General features: G+C 46.6%; 1 protein-coding gene across 4 annotated transcripts in view; it reads left to right on the plus strand.

The window, feature by feature from the left end:
• Positions 1 to 26,314, plus strand: part of TTLL9 (tubulin tyrosine ligase like 9) — a 36,490-nt gene that overhangs the window by 2,203 nt on the left and 7,973 nt on the right. For 2 of the 4 annotated variants that reach the window (XM_008141237.3, XM_054723909.1), the window contains exons 2-11: positions 712 to 755; positions 3,724 to 3,816; positions 7,478 to 7,589; positions 8,323 to 8,508; positions 16,201 to 16,269; positions 16,905 to 16,979; positions 18,349 to 18,439; positions 20,249 to 20,289; positions 21,386 to 21,473; positions 26,019 to 26,077. In XM_008141237.3, coding sequence (XP_008139459.2) covers positions 712 to 755; positions 3,724 to 3,816; positions 7,478 to 7,589; positions 8,323 to 8,508; positions 16,201 to 16,269; positions 16,905 to 16,979; positions 18,349 to 18,439; positions 20,249 to 20,289; positions 21,386 to 21,473; positions 26,019 to 26,077 — 858 coding nt within the window. Of the gene's footprint in view, positions 1 to 26; positions 49 to 711; positions 756 to 3,723; positions 3,817 to 7,477; positions 7,590 to 8,322; positions 8,509 to 16,200; positions 16,270 to 16,904; positions 16,980 to 18,348; positions 18,440 to 20,248; positions 20,290 to 21,385; positions 21,474 to 26,018; positions 26,078 to 26,314 lie in introns of those variants that run through there. The other 2 variants (XM_054723910.1, XM_028144628.2) reach the window with 2 other exon arrangements.

Raw genomic sequence — 26,314 nt, forward strand, 5'->3', positions numbered from 1 at the left:
GCAGAGGCTCCAGCTAAGCCATGCCCAGACTCTTGGCCCATATAAATTGTGAGATATAAATTTGCACTGTTTTAAGTCATTAAGTTTGTGGTTATTTGTCATGTAGTAATAGAAAACTAATGCAGATGACAAGTCTGTCCAAGCTGCAGAGGTCATCCTGCACAAGACCAGTTCTGATTTCTTTTCTCATATCTGCCTTCAGTCATACCAGGGCTGAGGGCCAAGCTGTATGGTAGAAGCAGAATAATACCCACCACCCTTTGAGAATTTGAAAGGTCTATTTTGGGTGGAGGAAATTAATTTTTCTCTGAGGCTTTGACCCAGCTCTCTCCTGAATCATGGATCTAATCAAACATTCAAGGTTAGAGTAGAAGGTCTTCTCACAGATATGGCTGTGCTCAGCCCTCAAAACTGGGGTTCAGGATGGACCTTTGGAGCATTGAAAACTAGGTATTCACTCTACTGGTCATGCCTGTGGAGAAAGTCTACAGGGAGGTGAGACTTGGGGACTTGGGGATTTATTCCAAGGACCAGGTTGCTGGCCACATGGTGACCAATGAGAACTTGGCCAGGATGACCTTACTGTCTCAGGAGGATCTGGACAGTGTTGAATCTGATGGTTTGAGGATGTTAATATTGGCAGGAAGTGGAACTGGGAAGGCAAGGCGGACGTGTAAAACTAGTTGTATCACTTTTCCTTTCTCATTGCAGAATCAAAACTACAAGGGCTACGGATTGTCAAAGGGAAAAGAACGGTAAGTGGTCCCACCCAATTTAATAAACACAGAAATAATTTCCTTCCTTCCCACTCCTCCTTCTTAACTTTAATAATCATAATGATAATGATGATGATGATGATGATAATAATAATAATAATAAACAATTATTGAGCATTTACCATGTGGTAGGCCCTGGGCTAGTCACTTTACCTGAATTATCTCACTGAGTCCTTACCACAATTGAAGTAAATACTACTATTGTGACCACTTTATAGATGGGGAAACTGAAGCTTAGAGAGGCTATGCAACTTGCTCAAGACCATAGGATTAGTTAGTAGCAAAGTTGGACTCCAGGGCCCATGTTATATGTAACTACGCCTTCCCTCCTCCTTTAACAACCATGTGAAGTTGACTTGATAACTCAAATGTCAACTCCACCCTGATCTTCTGCTTCATTCTGCATCAGTAACCTGGTTCTTTTTAGACTCAGCATCTTTTTAGACTTCTTTTTAACTCAGCATCTTTTTAGACTTCCTAAATAGAATCCATTTGCACAGAGCAGGAGTGAGCAATGTAGACTTTGCTGAATGTTTCTGTGGGGAGTTAGAAGGGGTCATTTACGTTGTGCACACCATGGCAAATGTTTTAGATATTTCTATTCTTCATTTCATCATCTATTTTTGTTCTCTCCCAAGTCCCTCCTGGCTATACCACCATCGTGTGGTCTTCTCTCGTGCAGCAGCCATCTTTGCCTTCTTTCTCACCATACTGACTCAATCCATCAATGTCAAATCTCTCACTTTCTTATGCAGAGCAGTTCAGCTCTGTTCTAGATCCTGGCCCTAAATTTATACACCCACTCCTCCTCCCCACAAAACAAAGAGCACGTCAGTTAACAGGATCCACCCACATATTTTATTAGGGCAGATATCAATTAGAAATGTGTTTAGCTACAAGTAACAGGAAACCCAACTAATAGCAGCTTTAAAATATTGTATTTATTTTTTTTCACATAACATAAAATCTGCAGGGCTGGTGCAGGAGTTCAACAATGTCAGACCTAGTGTCTCTGTGACTGTCTTGATCCTTTCCTTATGGACACCAAGTGGCTGCTCCAGCTCCAGCCTTCAGGTCATGATCAAGATGGGAAGAAGTGGGGAGGGAAGACACAATACCTCTTCCCCACTTACCCCAAGCCCTCCCCACTCTCTTTCTCTCTCTCTCTCTCTCTCTCTCTCTCTCTCTCTCTCTCTCTCTCACACACACACACACACACACACACACATCAAAACATCAAAAAACAAACAAACACACAAACCCCACAAAGCTTCCCAGGAACCTACCCTCCTTATCAGCCTTATATATTTAATTTATTGACCAGAACTGTGTGACATGGACACCCCTAGCTGCATGAGTGGCTAAGAATACACGTTGCATAGTGGCATTATACTGTGATGATTACACATCCTGCTTTTGTAACACAAAATCATATTTTCAGTATTTATCATATTTGTGCATGTAGGTCTGATACATTTAACTACTCCATATGTCCCATTGTATACCACAAGTTATTTATCTACTTCCTGTTAAAAGGCATATAGGTTGTGTCTTAGTATTGGTTTCCTCCAGAAGCAACCCTGAGCCAAGGATTCGAGGACAAATCGTTTATCTGGAAGGTGATTTCTATAAGCACTGGCAGGGAAGTGAGTCAGCTAAAGGAAGGAAACCAATAAAAGGTACATTATTGACAGGTTCTTGCTGTGGGGAAGTAGGGCTCAATCCCACTGGGATTCCTAGGAGAAAGCATAGAACACAGTGCAGACTTAACCCAACTAAGTGATGGGAGAGCTGGAGGACTTATCCATCAACTCTAGTCGTCATTGGTTATATGCTATTGGGGGAGGGCAGTTAACTCCCTGGTACTTCAGTTCTGCTCCAAGAGCTAGCTGAGCAGACTCTGGAGAGCCAGGAAAAGCCCTCAGCGAAGAGCTACAGGTGCTGGATGTGGAAAGCCCTCTGATTGGCATGCGCAGGAATGTGAATGTCCAAGGGACAGGGCGGACCACCAACAGTATATGCTGCAGGTTAGTTCCATACAAAATATTAACAGTTACTAAGGAACGCCCCTGTACAAATATTGCTTAGAACATATGTAGGGTGTCTATCTAGGGTATAGGGCTAAGATGGAATTGCTGGGTGCAGAGTATGTGCATAGTTAGCTGTACTCAATACTGCCTCGTGGTTCTCCAAAGGGCCTTCTACCAGCAGGGGAGGAATTTCCATTTTAGTGCATTGTTGCCAGAACTTGGACTTTGAGATTTTTGCCAGTTTAATGAGTATGAAATGTTATTTGATGGCTTTAATATGCCAAATTACTCTCCAAAGGTTCATCCAATTTACACTCCCATCAGCATTGTAGGGTAATTACCGTTTCTCCACATTCTTATGAACACTTGGTATTTGTCTGTTTAAACATTTTGTTTTTACATCTGGGATCTAGGAGGCAAAATAAAGCAAAAGAAAAATAAACCACGCAGAAAATTTACCACCCTTCTGTTCTTTGGGTCCTAAAGTCCCTAGCTGGTCTACCTTCTATTCGTCTTACAGACTTCTTTTGTTTGTTTTTATATAGTGTCGTGGGGTTTTAGTTGTACTTACAGAAGGAATAGGGAGAAGCACATCTGCTCCATCTTTCAGGATGAGCGCCAGAAAAGGGGATTTGCAAATACTTATCATTAATTATGAGGGTTAGGCATGGCGCATAGTAGGCACTGAATAAAATGGTTGCTATTATTTTTCAATGATTCAAATATGCTATAATTTTCAATTTGATTATTTTAAATGTTGCATGTTATATGCTAAATTCTGAAATTCAGTCATTCTACTTTTTGGCATTTCCAGGTATGCCACTTGACCTTTCTTCCGTCCCCTTTTTTTCCTCTCCCTGGACCATCCTAGAGAAATAGTTGATCCTCAGCAAGTGTCCTGTTGCCTTGTCTTTCAGAGAGCAGAGAGCATCAATCCGGTTCAAGACCACTCTTATGAACACTCTTATGGATGTCCTTCGCCACAGACCGGGATGGGTGGAAGTAAAGGAGTAAGACCCCCCACCCCCAACCTCCTCCCTCCTCCCCTTTGCCTCACAGGTCCTTGTCTCCCTCTGTTTTTTCTCCCAGTTCCTCTGGGTGGTTACTGGGACTCGTCCCAATTTGTCTGTGACAGGGGCCAACATTTATTTAGCACCCACATGTGTCAGGCACATTATTGATGCTATCTTTGTCTTATTTAAGCCTTATAAACATCCAGAAATATCTGATTAAGCCAGTTGCTTAAGGTCACAGAGTACATGAGTGGGATTCAAACCCAGCTCCGTTATTCCACAGCTCCATGTCACAGAGCTCCAGCCTTACAGCCACATTCCAAGAGCCGTAGGCCGGAAGGAGGCAAGAAAAAGACATGCCCTGCCCTTAAATATGCCAGGCTCATCGCTGCCACGTTCTAGCAGTGTCCTGTGGCTCTCTGTAAAACAAGGAGTGCAGCCATCACAGACCTGCTGGCGGGAATCTAGTGATGACAGGTCCAGGTCAGGGCTGCTCTCCCCTGGCCACTTCCTACTTCTGTGACCTTGGACAAGTTACTTAACAAGTTACTTAAGCCTACGTTTTTTTCTTCTATGCTGAGCCCTGAGGATACTGAGATGAGTACGCTTACAATGCCTGGCACATAGTAGGTGCTAATATTAATTTCTAAGGTTAGGGTTTGGATGCATGTAACAGAGACCCAAAGTAAAAGAGGCTTTGACACACTGGAAGCTCACTTACCTCTCCCACTGAAGTCCAGATGTAGGAGGTTCAGAGATGGTATGGAAATGTGGGATCCATGTGCTTCTGTGAATGAGGCCCTTTTCCTCCACGGTCTCAGGTGGAGCTCCAGCCTTACATCCACATTCCAAGAGCCATAGTTCAGAAGGAAGCAAGAAAAGACATGCCCTGCCCTTAAAGGACACAACCCAGAAGTCCCATTTCACTGGGTGAAACTTAGCCATGTGGCCACACCTAGCTGCAAGGGAATCTGGAAAATGTAGAATGGTAAATGTTGGGATTTCTACTACTATAGAAAAAGGGGAGGACAACCAGCTACCCTGTCATGGTGCTCAATAAATATGTGTTGCATAACAATAGCTAAGCCTGCTAGACACTCTTCAGCACTTTACATGCACAACCTCTTTGAATTATCCAGCAAAACTTCCAGGTAGGTGCCATTATTATCCCCATTTTACTGATGAGAAAACTGGACACAAAAGGGGAAAAAAAATGTCATGTTTGAGGTTACTCTGCTTGTGTGGGCTTGTGCTAGGATTTGTACCCAGTCTGTCTGCAGAGTCCCAGCCTCTTTTCTGCCCTATTCAAGCAGCCTCGCAGTGAATGAAGGAACAAATGAGCCAAAGGATGAATCCAGGATTCCCACTGCCTGGTGTAATGGAGGGTGGGGGAGGGGCTTGGGATGAATTAGAGGAAGGTGAGGTGACTGGCACATGAATGTGTTGTACAGGAAGGGGCTCTCTCCTGTTTTGCTCTGTGGGCTCAGGCTGTCCACTGCCCCTCCTCAGCCTTGCTCCATGGTTTGAGGGTTTGTCTGGTGCTAATGGTGTGGGAGTCCATGAAGCAGGTTGCTTCATGACTGATCCTAAATTGCCTCAGGAAGGGCCAGAGGCCAGGGCCATTACACCAGACATGGCTCTGTGGATGTGAGGCCTCACCCCTTTGGACCTAACTTGAGGTCTAGTATCTCCAGATAGAATGAGGTCTCAGGTCAGACAATCAGCCTGTCAGGTATTTGGAATAGGTGTGGCCAGAGCTGTCTCTTTCCTTGCTTCCCACCAAGAAAGATGACGTGATACCTTTGGGTGATGAGCATGAGGACAACATGTTAAGGATGGTAGCATGGGAAGGTAGAAGAAACCTGAATCTCTGCTGCCCTTGCTGAGCAGTTTAATGTCTTCTTGGATGATTTAAGAGCAACTTGACTGTGATGATCATGAAGATGATGTACAAATGAATGAACTTTTAGAATTAGAAAAGAACCCCAAATATGCACCATGGCCTACAAAACACTGCTTATGGGCCCTGCCCTACTCTTCAGCCTCATCCATGACCTTTCTCCCTCGACTCTGGCCTCTCTTCACATTCTTGAACCTGTTCTTTCCAACCTCAGGGCCTCATTTCCTGCCCTTCCCTCATCCTTACTATTAAGACCTCAGTCGAATTATCACTTCCACATGGTGGCCTCCACCCAACATAGGTCCCTCAGCTACCCTGCCTCATGGCCTCCTACTGGATTGCTCTTGGCATATTTCACGATTCCTCATTATAGAGTTATTTTTTTTGTTTCTTTGTTTATTGTTAATATTCACTGTGGTATTATATGCACCACCTGGCCAGTTGTTTTGGTTTCTCCCATGTCTTATACCCAACAATGCACCCAACATCATCTCTAACACAAAGATAACCTCAACACATATGTGTTGGATGAATGGATGAATAATGCATTATTTATTCATTCATCCAAAACAAAAAGTTGGTGGAAAAGCAAGTTGTGAAAGGAAATAGTCAGGAGTGGTTCTAACCACAGAGCTTGGTCTCAGAAGCTCTGCAACTTATTGGCTGTATGAACTTGGGTGAGTTCCTTCACATCTTTCTGCCTCAGTTTTCTCATCTATAAAATGGGCTTAATATTAGAACCTAACACTTAGGATTGCTATGAGGGTCAATAAGTTAATATTTGTAAAGTGTTTAGAACAGTGTCAAGCAATAAGTATTAGCTATTAGAAAGTTTAAAAACATGCCAAACAATGTCATGTGCTGTAGATGAATACACACGTATGTACATAGTAAAGCTGTAAAAGCATTCATAGAAATGACACACACCACATTCAGGCTAGTAGCTTCCTTTGGGGCAGGAAAGAAGATACATGGGACTTCAGTTATATCTAATTTTTTACTTAAAAATTTAGCAGTAATCATGGAGGTATTATTTTATTTCACGTCTTTTTCAAGCACCTCCACCCCAGCTCTGGTGTCAGATTTCATAGGTCAGTCTGGTTTCTGTCCCTCTCCCTGTCGTGGTGGTAAAGAATAAGGTCAGAATTTGGAGTCAGGCAGGCCTGGGTGTGAATCCTGATGCTATGTCCTGGGTGAGCAAGCCCATCCTTGTCCTCGGGCTCCAGGTGTGATCCTAGTGACTTCCAGAGCTGCTGCTCTGAGGATTCAGTAAGAAGAGGGGCTTTTGAACTCAAAGGGTCTTGCAAATGTTACCTAATTCCACTGCTTGGTAATGTGAGCGTGGGGGTGGCAGCCGCAGGATGCTTCCAAGACCCAGGCAGGTAACATGATCGGGTGAGGCTGGCTGATTGTCATAGGCCACAGGGAGTGGTGGGGGCTGTGATCTGAAGGGTGTGTCTGTCTGACATGGATAATTATAGTGGGGATAATTATAGAATAGCAGTCTGGCCAATATGTGCCAGGAAGTAATGTCTGAACTCACTGGAAACCACCAGCCTGGATTTTGGTAGGAATGTTTCTCTGGTTGTCATTCTAGCCTAACAGAGCAGGTTGTGGTCAGCAGCGGCCCACAGCCACCTCCTGGAGACTCCTAATAGACACACTGCTGCTGACCCCTTAGCTGTACCTCCCTGGGCCCCAGACTCCCGGCAGTGCTGAGGTCCTCAGGTCATGACCTTTGTCCCACCCCACTCCCAGCGAAGGGGAGTGGGATTTCTACTGGTGTGACGTCAGCTGGCTCCGGGAGAACTTCGACCACACCTACATGGATGAACACGTGCGGATCAGTCACTTCCGAAACCACTACGAGGTGAGCTGGGTAGGCTGAGGGGACTGAGTCAGTCAATGCCTGTCACTGGTTGTAGCAATGAACAAGAGCTAGTTTGGGGTTACAAGGACCAGAATGAAAGGTGTAAGGGACTTTGGGGTGCATGCCAGGTGGGCAATATGTGCAGTAGATATATGATGGGCTAACTAGTGAGAGGGAGTAAGGATCTAAGGCCTGAGGAATAGGCCATCTTGGGGTGGGGTTGGAGGTCACAGGCTGGGTGGTGTTTCAGCAGTAGAGATGTGAAGGTCAGGTTGGCTTGGGGCACAAGGGCCAAAGGAACAGGATGCTTGAGTGCATATGGTGATCTCAGGGTAGAGACAAGTTGAACAGTTTGGAGTCTAGAGATAGGAGGGAGGTCCAGGAGGGACCAGACCACAAAGATGAGACTGGAGAAGCCAGCAGTGGGAAATTGTAAAAGGTTTGTATAGCTTAGAGGTTAGAAGCACGAACTTCGGAGTTAGACAGACCCGGATCAAAGCCTGGCTCTGCTGCCTGTTAGCTGCAAAGCTCTGGGCAACTGACAAAACCTTTCTGAGCCTCCACTTCCTCACCTGTAAAGTGGGGAGAATGAGAGAATAGCAGGCTAAAGTTACGCTTAGTAAAAGTTACTGTTATTTTGTGGGCCAGACAATGGAGGCAGTGGGGCAGTTGGGATGGGTGGGGTTGGAGGTGGAGTGGGGCTAACGGCCTGCCCATTCATCCCCCTGCTCAGCTGACCCGCAAGAACTACATGGTGAAGAACCTGAAGCGGTTCCGGAAACAACTGGAGCGCGAGGCAGGAAAGCTGGAGGCAGCCAAGTGCGACTTCTTCCCCAAAACCTTTGAGATGCCATGCGAGTACCACCTGTTTGTGGAGGAGTTCCGTAAAAACCCAGGAATCACCTGGATCATGAAGCCTGTGAGTGCCCAGTGCCAAGGACTCGGGGGAGGGGTGTCCCAGGCAGCCGAGCAGGGATCCTTCAGGGCGCATCTCAGGACAGGACCCTGCCTGGTAATTCAGTCTTAGACGCACCGCCTGCCTCGCCTGAGGGGCCAGCTTCATCTCCTCCTCTCCGCCGCGTGTGGCCCCAGCAGCTGGGAATGCCAGTACACCACAGGTGCTCAATAAGCGTTTGGTAGGGGTACACGGGGTCCTCAGGGCACCAGGGCAGGGAATCCAGGGCCTTGCTGGAGCTCAGATTCCTGCCTCTCTTCCTGCCATAAAGGAAATCCGAGGCGGGGACGGGAAGTGCGTTCTCGCACTGCCCAGGTCTCGTGGTCCTTGGGAGGAGGTCTAGACCAGCCCCACTGTGAAGGTGCGGAGCCTAGACCTACTTATTCAAGCTTTTCACAAATGCTCAGTGAGTGAAGACTGAGCCAGGACCTACCCGGACCTCCTGATCCTCTCCCTGGCGGGAAGGCTGGCATCCCTGCCTGAGAGGCACAGTGAGGAGGGCGCGCAGCTGAGCACAAGGGCTTAGGCCAGTGATGGCGAACCTATGACACGCGTGTCAGCACTAAATATTTACTTTTTGGTTTATTAAATACAATTATATATAACAATTATACATTTATGTTATTTAAACTATAAATATCGCGAAATAATGTTTTTTCCTCAAAGTGACACACTACCTGAGTTATGCTCAGTTTTTTGGCGAAGTTTGATATACCAGGCTCAAAAGGTTGCCCATCACTGGCTTAGGCAGATGAATGCCGCAGCCCCCCTGCGGATTCCAGCTCCCAGCAGGCATTATCCTCTCAAATGATAGTTTGTGCTAATTGGGAGCGAGCACTCGAATATTAAGTTGATTCCTTTTCCCAGCCCACGGCCTTTACGGCTATAATTAAGAGGAGGGATCTTGGCTGTGTGTGTGTGTGTGTGTGTGTGTGTGTGTGTGTGTGTGTGTGTGTCTGTGTGCACACTTGCTCTCCCTCCTGAGTAGCTGAGGCACCCTGTCTCGGGTGTAAGGTGTGGAGAGTGGGTACTTCTGGTCAGACTAGCCTGGGTTCTTTTCTTTTAAATTTTTTTTTTTTTTTTATTGATTTCAGAGAGGAAAGGAGAGGGAGAGAGAGATAGAAACATCAATGATGAGAGAGAATCACTGATTGGCTGCCTCCTGCACGTCCCCCAGTGGGGATTGAACCTGCAACCTGGGCATGTGCCCTTGACCAGAATCGAACCTGGGACCCTTCAGTCCTCAGGCCGACACTCTATCCACTGAGCCGAACCGGCCAGGGCTAGCCTGGGTTCTAACCCTGTATCTGCCACTTATGAGCTATATGACCCTGAGCAGTCACTCAACCCCTCTCAGTCCATTTCCTCATCGGTAAATGGAATTAATGAGTTTGCCATTGCCGCTGGTCCCTGAACAACACTTTGAGTACAGCAGTAATTCTCAGACTTGAGAGTGAATGGGAATTTTCTGGAGAGCTTAGTAAAGCACCTCACTCCCACGGAGTCTGATTCAGTAGACTTGGTGTGGGACAGAGCTGGGCTGTCACTCTCAGGGAATGTAAGATCAAACCCTTGGGTTTGGAACTTAAAAGTGTGAGACTTTTAAAGTTATGATGACAGGTTGGCTCCAGGGATGGTTAGCTGAGCAGCTCGACATGGCCCTCCATCCCATCCCAATGGCTGGCTGCTCCTCTCAGCACATCATGGCTGCCGCAGCTCTAGCCTCACCTCCTCACACCTCCACCTGCCACAGAAATAAAGGAACACTCTAGCCTCGTGTCCCTTTTGAAAAAGACACAAACTTTCCAGAAGTCCCTGCAGCACACTCCCTCTGGCATCCTGCTGGCCCATGTCTGAGCCAATGGCCGGGGCATTGGACCACCGGGAGGGCTCAGACCTCCCTGGAGGGGAGGGCCACCATGAGGAGGTGATCCAATGGGGCTCTGTTGGCAGGGGGAAAAGGGAATGGTTGCCGGGGAGACCACCGTCCACATCTGCTACACCAGATAAACGCCACACAATGACGGTCACATGATGAATGGCCCCCAAGGGCCGGGCAGAGGGCAGCAGGGGGTGGAGGGCTGTGAGTAGCCACAAGTGGTGCAACATGAAAGTATTGTTTATTCTAATAATCTATATATTGTTTTCCAGTCAATAACATATCTTTTTATAAAAATACTTTCCTCCCAAATCATCAAGTAAGATCGATACTGCCAGAAGTCGCACCATGTTCGTTCGTGGGTACTTCCTGGCCTTTTGCAGGAGGTGCCTGAGCGCCAGCCTTGTGAGGTACAGATTTAACTGCCCTGCAGCTGTCACTTGAATAGAGTGTTTGGCCTCTCTGTTCCTGGGTTTCTTGACTGCAAAATGGGGGTGATAAAATGCTACTTACAGGCTTTTCTTTTAAAGCTTTAAGGAGTAATGTATGTAAGGCCTGGCACAGAGGAAACACCTGAGGAGTATTAGCTGCTGCTCTGACCATTGTTATGAACCATCTTCCTAAAGTTAGTGTTCTGGTTCTATTGCTACAGCCCCCAACTCAGTGGCTTGAAACAACATCGTGTCTTATTTAGCTCATGAGCCTCCCGTTTGGGCAGCGCTTGGCAGCAAAGGCTCATGGCTGCTCCGATACCTCCAGGGCGGGTCCCCTGAGGGCTGGCTAGGTGGGAGCTCCATCGCCCTCCATGCGGGCCTCTCCATGTGACCTGAGCTTCCTCACAGCATGGTGGCTAGGTTCCCAGTTGGCCAGCCCCAAAGAGCAAGCTGTGTGGATGCTGTGTTGCCTTTTATGTCCCAGCATTGGAAGCCACACAACGTTGCTTCTGCCATACTCAGTTAGCTGAGACTGTCTTAAAGCCGTGCCCAGATTCAAGGGGAGAGGACATTGACTTTACCTTTTGATGGAGGGTGGGGGTAGCAAGGCTCTGGAAAAACACAGGGGGCTTGAAATATTGTTGTGGCTTTTTTTGTTTTTTTGCGGGGGGGGGGGGGGGGGAGGGTGGAGATAGCAGTCTGCGGGAGTTAAGATGATTTCCAGTCTTAACTACCCAGATATATCACCATGTAGCAAATTTATTTTCCACTCTTTAGGATTACTCCCTTAGGAGGTTAGTTACTAACAATTCTTTAAACAATAACACCATTACATTATCTCAGATAACAAGAAAGCTAAACTAGAAAGTTCCAGGTTTGGGGGTGTGCTCAACAATGCCATTAAAAGCCCAGGTTCCTTCTCTTTGTTCACTCTGCATCCTCAGTGTGTTGGCTTTGTGTCATCCGACTTGTCACCTCATCAGTGGGAGATGGCTGCTGCAGTAGCAGGCATCATCTCCTTAGACCAGTGATGGGCAACCTTTTGAGCTTGGTGTGTCAAACTTCGCCAAAAAACTGAGCACAACTCGGGTAGTGTGTCACTTTGAGGAAAAAACTAACTCCAAGACTCTAGTCACAAATGTTTCATCCTCAGGAGCAGCAAATGTTTCATCCTTGGCATGCGGCCGCCTCAGCGGCCGCGTGTCAGAAATGGCTACACGTGTCAGTGCTGACACGCGTGTCATAGGTTCGCCATCACTGCCTTAGACTGTAATATTTGAAGAAAGAAGGAAAGAAACCAAGCATTTCTTTCTCTCCCTCTCTGCTCCTCCTTCCCCATTTCCCTCCATACACATTTCTTTCCCCCTCCTCTCTCTCTCTTTTCTCCTCCTCTTCCTCTGTCCCCCTCTCCCTTGTCAACCCCAATGTTTTTTTAAAATATATTTTTATTGATTTCAGAGAGGAAGGGAGAGGGAGAGAGAGAGAAACATCAATGATGAAAGAGAATCATTGATCGGCTGCCTCCTGCAAGCCCCACACTGGGGATCGGCCTGTGACCCAGGCATATGCCCTGACCAGGAATCGAACTGTGACCTCCTGGTTCACAAGTCAACGCTCAACCACTGAGCCACGCAGCCATCAACCCCAAGTTTTTAACAAGGAGGAAAATCTTTCTCAGAAGCCCCAAAGCTCCAACCAGATGTCTCCGTAGGTCTCACTGGCCAAAACATGGTTTCCACTAGCTGCAAGGGAGGCTGGGAAAACAGGTATCCAGTGTTTCCAGCTCCAAGGTGAGAGGTGGGTTTGCCAGCCAGGAAGAAAAGGAAGGAGAAGGCAACCAACGGTGGAGGCAAGGTTCCTACTAGGTGTACCGGTTAATAATGCGGATTTTTTTCAATAGATGGAGTTACACATATGTTGATGTATATGCAATTTGATATGTATGCTATTTTGTTGTATTGACAACTAGCTTCAAAACTTCACATGTAAAATTTTCTGAAGGTGTTAACATCATAGATATTTTTATGTTTAAAAATGTCGAATTTCATGCCCCAAAAAAGAGCATTTGCGGGAAGTTTTAATTAATTGCTTTATTTTGAAGAAAAGTGCTGCTGAAAGTTATGGTATACTTCGGGAAGCTTATGGTAAACATGTTCCATCTCAAGATACTTGTGAACGCTGGTTTAAACGCCTTAAAAGTGATGATTTCGATGTGAAAGACAAAGAATGTGCAGGTCAACCGAAAAAGTTTGAAGACCAACAATTACAAGCATTACTTGATGAAGATGCGTGTCAAAAACAACTTGCAGAAAGATTAAATGTTGCTCAGCAAACAATTTCTGATCGTTTACAAGAAATGGGAAAAATTTTAAAGGAAGGAAAATGGGTGCCACATCAACTGAATGAAAGACAAATGGAAATCTGAAAAGTCATCAGTAAAATGTTACTTCAACGGCACGAAAGAAAGTCTTTTTTGCATGGAATTGTGACTGGCGATGAAAAGTGGATTAATTTTGAGAATCCCAAATGCACAAAATCATGGGTTGATCAACATCGACTGCAAGGCCAAATCGCTTTGGAAAAAAGACAATGCTCTGCATTTGGTGGGATCAGGAAGGTGTGGTGTATTATGAGCTTCTAAAACCAAGTGAAACCGTTAATACTGATCGCTACCAACAAAATAATCAATTTGGGCCAGAAGACATGGCAAAGTAATTTTGCTTCATGATAACGCACCATCACACACTTCAAAACTAGTTAAAGACACCAGACCTTGCTCCTTCACATTACCACTTGTTCTGATCGATGGCACACACACTTCTGAGCAGCACTTCAAAACGTACAAAGAAGTGGAAAATTGGGTCTCTGAATGGTCTGCCTCAAAACAAGAAAAGTTCTATTGGGACGGTATCCACAAATTACCTGAAAGATGGGGGAAATGTGTAGCTATCGATGAACATTACTTTGAATAAAGCACTTTCGATGTTTCTCTTGAAGTTTTCTTTGATTACAAAATCCACATTATTAACCATAATAATGTGGATTAACTATTAACCGGTTAAAAATGTGGATTTTGTAATCCAAAGAAAACACAGTAATTTCAAGAGAAACATCAAAAGTGCTTTATTCAAAATAATGCCCATTGCTAGCTACACATTTCCCCCATCTTTCAGGTAATTTGTGGATACCGTCCCAATAGAACTTTTCTTGTTTTGAGGCAGACCATTCAGAGACCCAATTTTTCACTTCTTTGTTTGTTTTGAAGTACTGCTCAGAAAGTGCGTGTGCCATCGATCAGAACCAGTGGTAATCTGAAGGAGCAATACAACAAAATAGCATACATATCAAATCTCATATATATCAACATATGTGTAACTCCATCTATTGAAAAAAAATCCGCATTATTAACCAGTACACCTAGTATATCAGAAGTTATGAGCTTTAAAAAAACCCTTTTTACTGGTAACTGAAGTTTAAGAAAACAGAACATGTCCACCTTATATGGGTATAGCTTGATAAATCTTCACAAAGTGAACGCACTCCAATAACCAGTACCCAGACCATACCCAGAGCATTAACAGCCCCCAACTGCTCCCCTCAGACCCTCTCCACTCACCATCCCCCGGCCACTCCGAGCATAGATGTGTTTGCCTGCTTTTGTACTTTATATAATTGGAATCACATAGTATGGCTACACTGTGCCTGGTTTCTCTCCCTCAGCATCATGTTCATGTTATTCATCCGTATTGGTGCGGTTAAATGTAAATTATGACTTACCATCGTTGTTTACTGCTCTATTAAGTGAATATTTGTCTACTTGGGAGTTTTGAGGTTGGAGCTATTGTGAATTGTGCTGCGTGGGCGTTCCTGCACACGCCCGTGGGTGCCCATGCGCATGCGCCGGCACCCAGGAGAGGAATTGCTGGGCCCCGGGGGTGCCTGTGTTCAGCTGAGTGGATGCTGCCAAAGAGTTTCCAAACAACCTACACTCCTCTCAGCACCTGTGAGAGTTCCAGTTCCTCCACAGCCTCCCCAGCACTTGGTCTGGCCTGCCTTCCCTGTCAGTCACTCTCAGGGAGTGTGCAGTGGTGTCATGTTGCAGTTTTCGTTTGCATTTTTCTGAAGACTGACGCAGCTGAGTGCCCCTTCATGGTTTACATCGATTATCCTCTGTGAAGTGAATGTAAATCTTTTGTGTGGCCACGAACTCTCGGGAGCCCTTGAAGCACACTGATTATTAGTTGCTTTCCAAAACAGCTGTGCATGTTGCTGCCCCTGCGCCACCATAGTGCTCCGCCGTCTTTTGGACGCCCCATCTTCTGGGCACACCCAACCCTGAACCAGGGTGCACAGCACAGCAGACAGAGAAGGCTGGGTTTCAGCTCCCACTGCCCCCATGACTGGGAGCCCTTCATGTAGGGGGACCACCTGGACAGCCCTGCCTGACAACTCTGCCTGCCCCAACACTGTACAGAGAGCCCCACAGTGGCCAGCGGGGCCATGCTCAGAGGAGAAGAGAGAGAAATGAGAGTTTTTTCTTCTAAAGGCCTTTATGCTGGAGGAAAAAATGACTTGGGGGGACCTGCTCAGTGGCTGAAGATAACTAACGGACCCAGGAATCAGACTCGTCCTAGGGGGTCCTAGAGGCCGGAGCCAGGCAGGCAAAATTTAGCTCAAAACGCGTTAGGCTGTGAAAACTTCATGAGGTTATTGCTATAGCATAATGCCCAGCACACAGTAGACACCTACTATATACCTTTTGGATGACTGCTTAGTAGAGCTACTCTGCAACAAATGGGCTCCCTGGCACTGTGGATGTGCAAGGCCAGGCAGGTGACCATGGAAGAGGATGTCACAGGAGGAGGTAATGCCTCTGGTACTGAGTGCTTTGCATGATATTAAAGATTCTCCCAGCCCCTTGACTCTGTGAAGCTATGAATTATCCATGCTGGCATTCAGTGAAGGCAGACTGATTTCAGTATTAGCCGAAGGAAAACCTAATTAGGAAGGCAAATTGATTTCTAAAAAAAGAATTGGATGATATGTTCCCAGGACTGTTAGAAATGGGTTTTTAATCATCTGCTCTTTTGTATTATTCATGCAATTGATGCCTTTGTGAGCTAAGCTGGTCTCTCACTTTCCTCTCTGCTTTTCCCTCCTTCCAGGCATAGCACCTTCCCTGTTCCACCTCCTTCAGGGCTGGGCTGGGCCATTCCTCTGGGGATAGCAGGAGGCCCACGAGGGAGATGGAGACAGAAATGCTGGGGAGGGGTCCCGGCATAGGGCTACACAAGGAACCACAAAGAGCTGAATGCTGACCTTTCTGCATCCACCCCACCCCAGGTAGCCCGGTCCCAGGGGAAGGGCATCTTCCTATTCCGGAAGCTGAAGGACATCATGGACTGGAGGAAGGTGAGCTTGCCTCTCCCTCTTCCTCCCTAAACCCTCTGTGCTCACTGGGACAAGGAGCCTTTCTTTCCCTCCCTGAAAACTTGAAGGGCTGGCAGAGAAGTTCTGCCCATGGGTCTTCCCATGGGTACAAAGTCTCTGGAATCAGATTGCCTGGGTTCAAATGCTGATCTTGCCTCTTAATAGCTGTGTGACCTTGGACAAGTTACTTCACCTCTCTGTGCCCAGCTAAATGAGGGATAGGGAGTAACAGTACCTGCTGAGAATGCAATGAGTTAATATGCCTAAAACCTGAGAACATTGCATTACCTGGACCGCCTGCTTACCCAGCTGGGGGGAGTTTGGTTAACTTCCCCTAGGTCCTAGTTCCTCTTCCCCCATCATGTCCCAAGGCATGATTCAGTAGAAATCCTGGTTCCAATCTTGCCTCCACTACTCAGAAGCTGTGTGGTTTTGGGAAAATTGCTGAACTCCTCTGAACCTTAGAGATGGTAATAGTGCAGGATGGGTGAGAGGAGCAAGATGATCAAACTCCTATACATCCAGCACCTACTGCACTAGCAGGCTCACAGCAGGTGCTCAATAAACGAATTTCCTCCCTCCACCGTGTGTCCTGATTCCTTCCATGAAACTATCAGGGCACTGCTGGGAAGAAGCTCACCAGCTTGGAGGCCCAGCAGGCCCGGAGTGCTGTCAATCCCTCTGGCAGCCACGTGAGTACATATGTGGGGGCGCCCGGGTCCCCAAAAGGGCAGGCCTGGCTGCCTCTGTGTTGAAATAGCTTGGGGCCACCCTTGGGGCCAGAATCCCTGGGTTTCAGGGCTCCCTGCCACTGGTCTGCTGTGTGACCTCACCAAGTGTGCGAGGCTTGCCTTTGAGCCTCAGTTTTCTCACCAAGTTCCTCTGCAGGGAACAGTGTGAGTGGGCAAGGGCTGTGCAGGCTGAGGCGCTGCACACGTCTGTGAGATCATCGCTGTCTTTTGGCTCTGGGCTGGCCAGCGAAGAATGAGCAGGCAGAGAAGGGAGAGGCATGTCCCTGGGGCCTGTGTGGTGCCCTAGGCAGCACTGACCAATGGAACTTTCCACAGTGTACCCCTGTGCTTCCTGATGTGGTGACCACTAGCCACGTGTTGACCTTGGCCAAAAATGTGGCTAGTGCGACTGAAGGACTGGGTTTTTAATCTATTTCTTTTTTTTATTCTGGTAAAATATACATAAAACTTACTATTTTAACCATATTTAAGTATACAGTTTTGTGACATTAATTCCCTTTACATTGTTGTATAACCATCACCATCTTTGTAAAAAAAAAACCAAAAAACTTTTTTTTTTTTAATTTCAGAGAGGAAGGGAGAGGGGGAATGATGAGAGAGAATCATTGATCGGCTGCCTCCTGCACATCCCCCACTGGGGATCAAGCCCGCAACCTGGGCATGTACTCTGACTGGGAATCGAACTGTGACCTCCTGGTTCATAAGTTGATGCTCAATCACTGAGCTACACAGGCCGAGCACCACCAACCATCTTCTGAATGTTTTCGTCTTCCCCAACTGACACTGTACCCATTAAACAGTAACTCTCCATTTCCCCCTCCCGCCAGCCCCTGGAGGCCACTTTTCTACTTCCTGTCTATATGAATTTGATTCATCTAGGTACCTCGTTTGAGTGGAATCAAACCATATTCGTCCTTTTGTGTCTGGCTTCTTTCACTTAGCATGATCTCTTCAAGGTCATCCTTGCTGTAATATGTCAATTCACTTTCTTTTAACCCATTTAAATGTACATAGCCACATATGGCCAGTGGCTGCCCTATTGGGTTAAATGCCAGGTTCTGGACCCAATCTGTGTGGGTCCACTTCCCAGCAGTGCCACTGACCAGCATGTCACCTTGGGCAAGTCATTCCCCCTCCCTGTGTTTCAGTTTCTCATCTGTAAAATGGGGGTGACATTAGAATTTCCCTTATAAGGTTGATTTAAGGATCAACTGATATACCCCAAGTAGAGTGCCTAAGACAGTGCCTAGTGCACAGGATGTGCTCAATAAATGTTAATAATAATAATTATTATTATTATTATAACTAGGACTCAAGATGTTCAGATGACCAGAAAGAAGAAATTCCTGTGGAGAATTATGTAGCGCAGCGTTATATCGAAAACCCCTATCTGATAGGAGGTGAGATGACTGTCTCTGCTCCCTGCTCTCCCACTGCATGGTCAGCCAGTCAGTCAGTCAACAAGCCTTGACTAGCAGCCTGCCTACCGAGGGCTTGGCCTGGCACCTGGCGTGACTTGATGCAATGATGGAGATCTGTCCTGCACTCTCCCACCTCCTCGCTATTGCTGTGCCACTCCTCTGCCTGGCATGCCCTTCCCACTCCCTCCTTGGCTCACTAAAATTCCCCTCATTTTTCAAGAACCAACTCATTTGTGCCTTTATCCAACAGATATTTATAAAGAACCTACTCAGTGCCAGCCACTGTCCTGAGTGCTGGCTGTCAACCCTGCTGTTAATCAAGGAGTTTCTCTCTTCCTGCACCCATTCATTCATTTAAAAACAACTTATGCCCCAGATGAGCAGACAGCATTAAACCAGAAACAAACAAATAAGCTAGTTCCACAGAGTGTTATGAAGTAAATGAAGCGGGATGCTGGGACAGAAAGTGAGGGAGGGCCTCTCTGAGGAGGTGACGGGTGAACTGAAACCTGAATGACAACTAGGAGTCACCTGTGGGTAGATTTGGAGGGAGAGGGAACTGCAGGGGCCTAGGGCCTGAGGTGAGTCTGTCAATGGTTGTGGGTTCCATGAAGCCAGATTGCCTGAGTTCAAATCCTGACCTTGCCACTTAGAGCTGTGTGACCTTGGGAAAAGTTATTTCACTTTGTTCACTTTGCCCGAACACCCTCTTTTCCTGTTTTTAAATAACAGCATTATTGAGATATATTCACATACCACACAATTCACCCGGTGGGAGCATACAACCCAGTGGTTTTCATTATGTTCACACAACCTGGTCCCCTCCCATAAAGCCTTTGCAGAATACCCCGGGCGTCGGTACCTCTGCTTTTCCCACACGGGGTCTGTGAAATGCAGGCATGTCAGGCTGTGTGTGAGAAGGGGCGTGACCCTGGAGGGTCTCAGCATCTGAGAGGGGCCAGGTGCTGAAGGGGCATCATTAAATACTGTCCATCCACTTGCCTCCTCTCAGTCCCTTGGATAATGTTCTTCTCCAGGGCAGCCCTTGGGCCTCTTCTCCTCCCTCCCCTATCTCCCCCAGTGTCCCCACCCTCTCTCTGTGGCTTGTCCCAGCTTTCTGTGGAGACCGTGCCCCTACATCCCAAGTCCTGAGCATTCCCTCCTGAGCATCTCCCAGCTACTTAAACCCCACATGCCTAAAATCCAGCCCTGTCCTCCCACACCATCTGGTTCATTCTCCAGCCCTCCCATCTGGGGATACAGCCCCAGCCTCCCCTTGTTGCTAAGCCAGAAGTCAGAGACCATTCTGGGTTTATCCCTCTCTTCCCCTCCCACATCCGGTTCTTCACTAAGCTCCCAGCTCTTGAATCTGTCTGGCCACCTGCATCCCTGTCCTGCCACTGTCCTCTCTCCTGGACAACTGTGCTGGCCTCCTCCCTGGTGCCCGCTGCTGCTCTGTCCCCTTTGCTCCCCTCTAACACAGGAGCCAGAGGCATTGGACACTCTTCAGCGGCTTTCCACGGGGCGGGTGGACCAAAATCCAAAAATTGCACATAGCCTGGCCCCTGCTGACCCCCCATCTCCCTCCACTCTGCCCTTGGACCAAGGTCTTTGACCTCCCTGGGCCTCTGGTCATGCAGTTTCTCCTGCCTGGACGAGGGAGGCACCTGTACTTCGTGTGTTTTTTTATTGGGATTCATATCAGTGGGTCGACTGCCATATCCCCCAAACCTAGCACAGTGCCGGACAATCAGTGTTTGTTACATGAATCATTTCCTTGCCTCACAGGCCGCAAGTTTGACCTGCGTGTCTACGTGCTGGTGATGTCGGTGAGTAAGACAGGTGCCCTCCTCCAGCGGTGGGTAAGGGGCCGCTGGACTCAGGGACAGGGGGCAAAAGCCATTCTGGGGGCCCCTGTGTGAGCGTGTCTGACTTTGTCTGCCTGGAAGAGTGCAGGGGGACCGCTGAGGGCGGGTGGGGGCTGGTAAATGGATCTAAATTTTACCATCTTAGATGCCCCAGCATCTGGATTTGCCCTCCACGTGTCCTTTTTTATTCATTCTGTGGTCTATGGTAACCACAACTAACATTTATTGAGAGCCTACTAAGTCCCAGGTCTGATAGTTAGCATGTTTTATCTTCTTCAGTCCTCTACTAACCAGGGAGGTAGGTTCTATTACTCATTTCACAGATGAAGAAACAGATAACAAGGGGTTGAGTGACTTGCTCAGAGTCACACAGCTGGTAAGTGAGAGCTGGGATTAGAATCCAGGCAGCCTAGTTCCAGAACCTAGTCTCTTAATCAAGGAGTTTCTCTCTCCCTGCACCCATTCATTCATTCATTTAAAAAAAATGTTTTTATTGTTTTCAGAGAGAGGCAGGGAGAGGGAGAAATAGAAACATCAGTGATGAGAGAAAATCATCAATCAGGTGCCTCCTGCACGCCCCCTACTGGGGATCGAACCTGAAACCCAAGGATGTGCTCTGACCGAGAATTGAACCATGACCTCCTGGCTCATGGGTCATGCTCAACCACTGAGCCACACCGGCCAGGCCATTCATTCAACAAACATTTAAACCTTCATGGTGCACTACTCTATGTTGGGTATAAGGAGATAAGCTCACCCACTGTCCAATGGGAGCTATGGACACACCCTGAGGTGGGGGTGTCACACGTGGGGGTGAGCAGAGAAGAAGCCCATTGTTTTGTTTTCTTCTGCATCTTGCCCCCGCCCCACCCCAGAGAAAGAGGGGGGTAGACTCAAAGGAAGCTGATATTGGAGCAGATTCTTGAAGGGTGATGTGGGAAAGAAGGAAGGACCCACCAGGTGGAGGGAACAGCAGGTACAAAAGCCAGTAAGTGTGAAAGTACACGTATTTACTCCCCTTCCTTTTTGTCTTCCTCCGCTCCCACCTCTGTCACAGTACATCCCCCTGCGGGCCTGGCTGTACCGGGACGGCTTCGCCCGCTTCTCCAACACCCGCTTCACACTCAGCAGCATTGATGACCAGTGTATCCTGGGATCCCGCCTCCCCATCCCCCATGCACCCTTCCCTTCCTGTCCTTTGGCAGTCCGGAGAGAGCTCATCCATTCCACAGATGTGTGCTGAGTGCCTGCTGAATGCCGAGTTCTGGTCTGGGCGCAGGAGAAACAGGCCCAGTCCCTTCCCTCTGGAGCTCCCAGTCTGTGGGGGTGGGAGGCCCCAGTGATCTGAGGAAAGCAGCCCTGCTCCGCTCAGAGCAACTCATCCTACACCGTTCTGCTGGGTGATCCTATGGGTGCTGTGCCTGCCATTCGCCTTGGTTGGTGTTCATAGGATCTAATGTTCACGTCTATTAGTATTCATAGGGGACACGTTGAGCCCCTTGGGAGAGCGTTTGCATCCTTTCACATCCTTTTCTTCAGTGCCTAGTCATTGTTCACTCATTCACTCAAATACAATGCCATTTGCACCCATCTAATTGGTAGGGACCAAAGATTTGATAAGACTCCGTGTTGCAAGGTGGGAGAATACATACATTACTGGTGGGAGTGTACATTGGTGCCTTAATAGGAGGCAATCTGGGAAATGTCTATTGAAAGACAAATGCACATACCTTCTGACTGACCCAGCAATTCTCCTTCTGGCTCTTTCTCCTGCAGTTCCACTCACAATGCAGGAAAATGGAGGCTTAAAGGCTATTCACTGTATGTACAACCTTGTTTGTGAGAGTGAAAGAATAGGAAACAACTAGAGGAGGGGTTCGTTTATACAATGGAATACTAGGTCGCTGTTGAAAAGGAAGGAGGAAATGCTTTATGGACTGATATGAAATAATCTGGTGTGAAGGAGCTATTTCCTTATATACATCCTTATACCTTTTGACTTTTGAATCATGTGAATCTATTATCTGGTTAAAATATCAACATCAAAAAAATGTTTTTAAGCCCGGCCGGTGTAGCTCAGTGGTTGAGCATCAACCTATGAACCAGCAGGCCATGGCTCAATTCCCTGTCAGGGCACATGTCCAGTTTGCGGGCTCGATCCCCAGTGGGGGATAGGAGGCAGTCCATCAATGATTCTCTCTCCCTCTCCCTTCCTCTTGGAAATCAATAAAAATATTTTAAATGTTTTTAAGATTTTTAGACCTGAGCATCAGATAAAAAGGAGTAAACAGTACAGGAATATTCAGAGATAAATCAGCAGGGTTGGATTGCCTGCTTATGGGAGAGATGGGAATGGAAGGTGAGGCTGCTGAGCTCCTGATTTGGGTGATCCAGCTAATGCTTTTAGCCAATTCACAGCTCTCGGCCTTAATTTCATCATTCGATTAAGTGTCTGTCCAAGGTAATGCATTTGCCTTGCCTGCATTTTAGGGTGGGAGTAGGCCCTCCTGAGAATTTTTTTTCTATTTTACCAACTTCAACATTTCCTGTGTGTGTGTGTGTGTGTGTGTGTGAGTGTGTGTTCTTGTAAATCTAACAAGCATTTATCAGATGCAAACCATCAAATGTATTTTAGTTTCATTTTTGTTTTCCATCTTGTTTTCATTTTGTTTTGTTTTTAATTGAAATTAAATGATGCAGGTAATGTACTTAGAACGGTGCCAAGCCCAGAGTGGCTACTGAGGACAAGGACGGGCACCGCTCTCCCATTTCAAAGTGTTTGCCGATCTCCAGGCATCACGGGCACTTACCAAACAAACCAAGGCCCAGCGCTAGTTTCTATTTAAGGAGGCTTTGCTGTTTCCCCCGTGAGTGACTGTATGTCATTTTCCACCCCTTCTAATTGTTTTTAACTTTTAATATTGAAAGATTTAAAAAATATTTTATAACTGTAGAAATCCATGCATCTACCATCAGATCGAATAGATATTAATATTTTGCCACATTTGCTTCAGATATTACACACCAACTTTTAAAATAATAAACCAACTTTGGATCACTAAGCATTAAGACATGTTTTTAACCTGACTTTTATAATTGTGCATAAAAATATAGTTTGACATATATTGTGTATACATAAATTAGTCAATGTATGCACACAAAATACAAAAACATTCACCTCAACACTGAAATAGTAAAAAGTAGAAACAGCCTGGCTGGCGTGGCTCAGTGGCTGAGTGCTGACCTATGAATCAGGAGGTCAGGGTTCGATTTTTTATTGATTTCAGGGAGGAAGGGAGAGGGAGAGAGATATATAAATATCAATGATCAGAGAGAATCATTGATTGGCTGCCTCCTGCACGCCCCCCCGCCCCCCCCCCCCCCCACTGGGGACCAAGCCCGAAACCCGGGCATATGCCCTGACCAGGAATCGAACCTGGTTTGATTGACCTCCGGGTTCATAGTTGATGCTCAACCACTGAGCCACACTGGACAAGCTAAACATCTTTTCATGTGCTCGTTGGGCATTTGTAAATCTTCTTTGGGGAAATGTCTACTCAAAGTCTTCGCCCTCTTTTAAATTGGATTATTTGCCTCTTTAATTGTTGAGCTGTAAGAGTTCTTTACCTACTTTTTAATACTACTTCCTTCTTAGATACACGACTTACAAATATCCTTTCCCATTTTGTGGATTGTCCTTTATTTTTAAGGACTTTTTGTTGTTGTTGTTGTTCACAGCAAAACTGAGAGGAAGGTATAGAGATTTCCCACATACTCTGCCTCCACACACACACACACACATAGCCTCCCCTTGTTATCAACATTAACCCACATCGGCACATCATAATCACCCGAAGTCCATAATTTACATTAAGGCTGTACCTTCTATGGGTTTGGACAAATGCATAATGACATGTCTCCATCATTATTGTACCATGCAGAGTATTTTCACTGCCCTAAAAATCCTGTGCTCCACCTTTTCACTTTCTGGATAAAGTCCTTTGAAGCACAAAAGTTTTTTTGTTTTGGGGTGTGTGAGTGTGTGTGTGTGTGTGTGTGTGTGTGTGTGTGTGTGTGTGTGTGTTTTAATTCTCACTCGAGAATATTTTTTCCATTGATCTTTAGAGAGAAAGTGGAAGGGAGGGAAGAAGGGGAGAGAGAGAGAGAGAGGAACATCAAAGTGAGAGAGACATATAGACTGGTTGCCTCCCACATGTGTCCTGACTGGGGGCTGGGGATCAAACCTGCAACGGAGGTACGTGCCCTTGACCAGGAATCAAACCCTCGACCCTTTGGTCCACAGGTTGGTGCTCTAACCACTGAGCAACCAGCCATAGCTGAAGCACAAAAGGTTTTAATTCTGATGAAGTTCAACTTATCTACTCTTTCTTTTGTCACTCATGCTTTTGGTGTCACATCTAAGGAGCTCTGACTAACCAAGCTTATTTCTATATTTTACTCTAAGAGAATTAAAGTGTTAGCTCTTATATTTAGGTCCAAAATACATTTGGAGTTAATTTTTGTCTATAGTATGAGGAAGGGGTCCAACCTTATTCTCTTGCATGTGCATATCCAGGTGTCCTGGCCCATTTGTTGAAAAGACTATGCTTGCCCCCATTGAACTGCCTTGGCACACTTTTCAAAAATCAGTTGACCATAAACCTAAGGGCTCTTTTTATTATTTAGTGGTTTGTTATGTGCTTATTCTTTTGAAATTAAGATAGAAGGATTCTCAGACAAATGTGGAAAAAAAAAGTCTTTGGAAATCTCTAAAGAAGACATTCTGGAACAATGGTGCTAACAAGGATGCCCCCTTCCTCTGCCCGACATGCTGCCAACGGGGAGCGACACAAATTTTAGGGGAATTTCCCTTGGGTTAGTTACCTAGAACCTCTACCTCCCAGTCCGTCCTGGAGAACGTTACACCTTATGGTCATTTCATGAGGTGAAATGCAGTGGGGGAGGGAGGGTGTTGGTGGAGGGGTGTTCTGAATGGCTGTCCCTTAACCTCTCTGAGCTTCCGGTTCTCTTCTTTGAGATGGGAATAATTTGAGGAACAAATGAGATGATTTGCGTGAAATGCTCTGTAAGCTGCACAGTGTTGTCGACGTTACTGGTGGTCACCATGGTGATGATAGCAAAAGGCAGACTCTCAGAGCTGGGACCTCAAAGGCCATCTTGACCCCACCCCAAAGCTGGATCACTTTTTCAATATTCCTACAAAGTGGCCACCCAGCCTGAACCCCTCTCGTGACAGAGAGCTCAGAATATCCCAAGATGGCTGTTCTATATTTAGTCTCTCTAGTTGTTAGAAAATGTTCTCTTGAGTTGAAAAATCATAATATAACAGCTATACCTGGCACTATAAGAGGTGCTTCTATGTAGAATGTTATCTAATCTTTCAAATAATTCTGTGAGGCCAATATACTATTATGTGCTCCCATCAAATATGTAGGAAAATAGACTCGGAAGAGTTAAGTGACTTGCTCAGGGGCTCGGAGCCAGTAACAATCAGGCAGGATTTGAACCCAGGCCCATCTGACTCTAAAGCCCACACGTGACCTCTGGGCTGTTTTTGTAGCCTTCCCCATCAATTCCCAAGAAGGGTCTTTGTTTGGTCCCTGGGGGCTACATGGAGCAGGATTCACTCTTCTTGTCCACACTGATCCTTGACCACCAACCTCTGCCAGATGTGCACCTCACCAATGTCGCCGTGCAAAAGACGTCCCCTGACTACCACCCAAAGAAGGTGAGCAAGCTGGGCTTCTGCCCTCCGGCACAGCCCCTGGGACGGCTGCGGGGATGAGTTGGAGTGCCAAAGAGCCCAGGACAGGCTTGTCTTGGGCTCATAGTTCACAGTGCAGTCAGGCCCACCCTTCCCATTTGCAGTGCCCAGGGCAAGAGTACAAATGGAGGCCCATGCATAGTGGCTAGAGCCACATGTGGCTCTTTGGCCCCTTGAGTGTGGCTCTTCCACAAAATACCA

Source organism: Eptesicus fuscus, chromosome 12, assembly GCF_027574615.1.
Source record: "Eptesicus fuscus isolate TK198812 chromosome 12, DD_ASM_mEF_20220401, whole genome shotgun sequence".
In the NCBI taxonomy this organism is placed as follows: domain Eukaryota; kingdom Metazoa; phylum Chordata; class Mammalia; order Chiroptera; family Vespertilionidae; genus Eptesicus; species Eptesicus fuscus.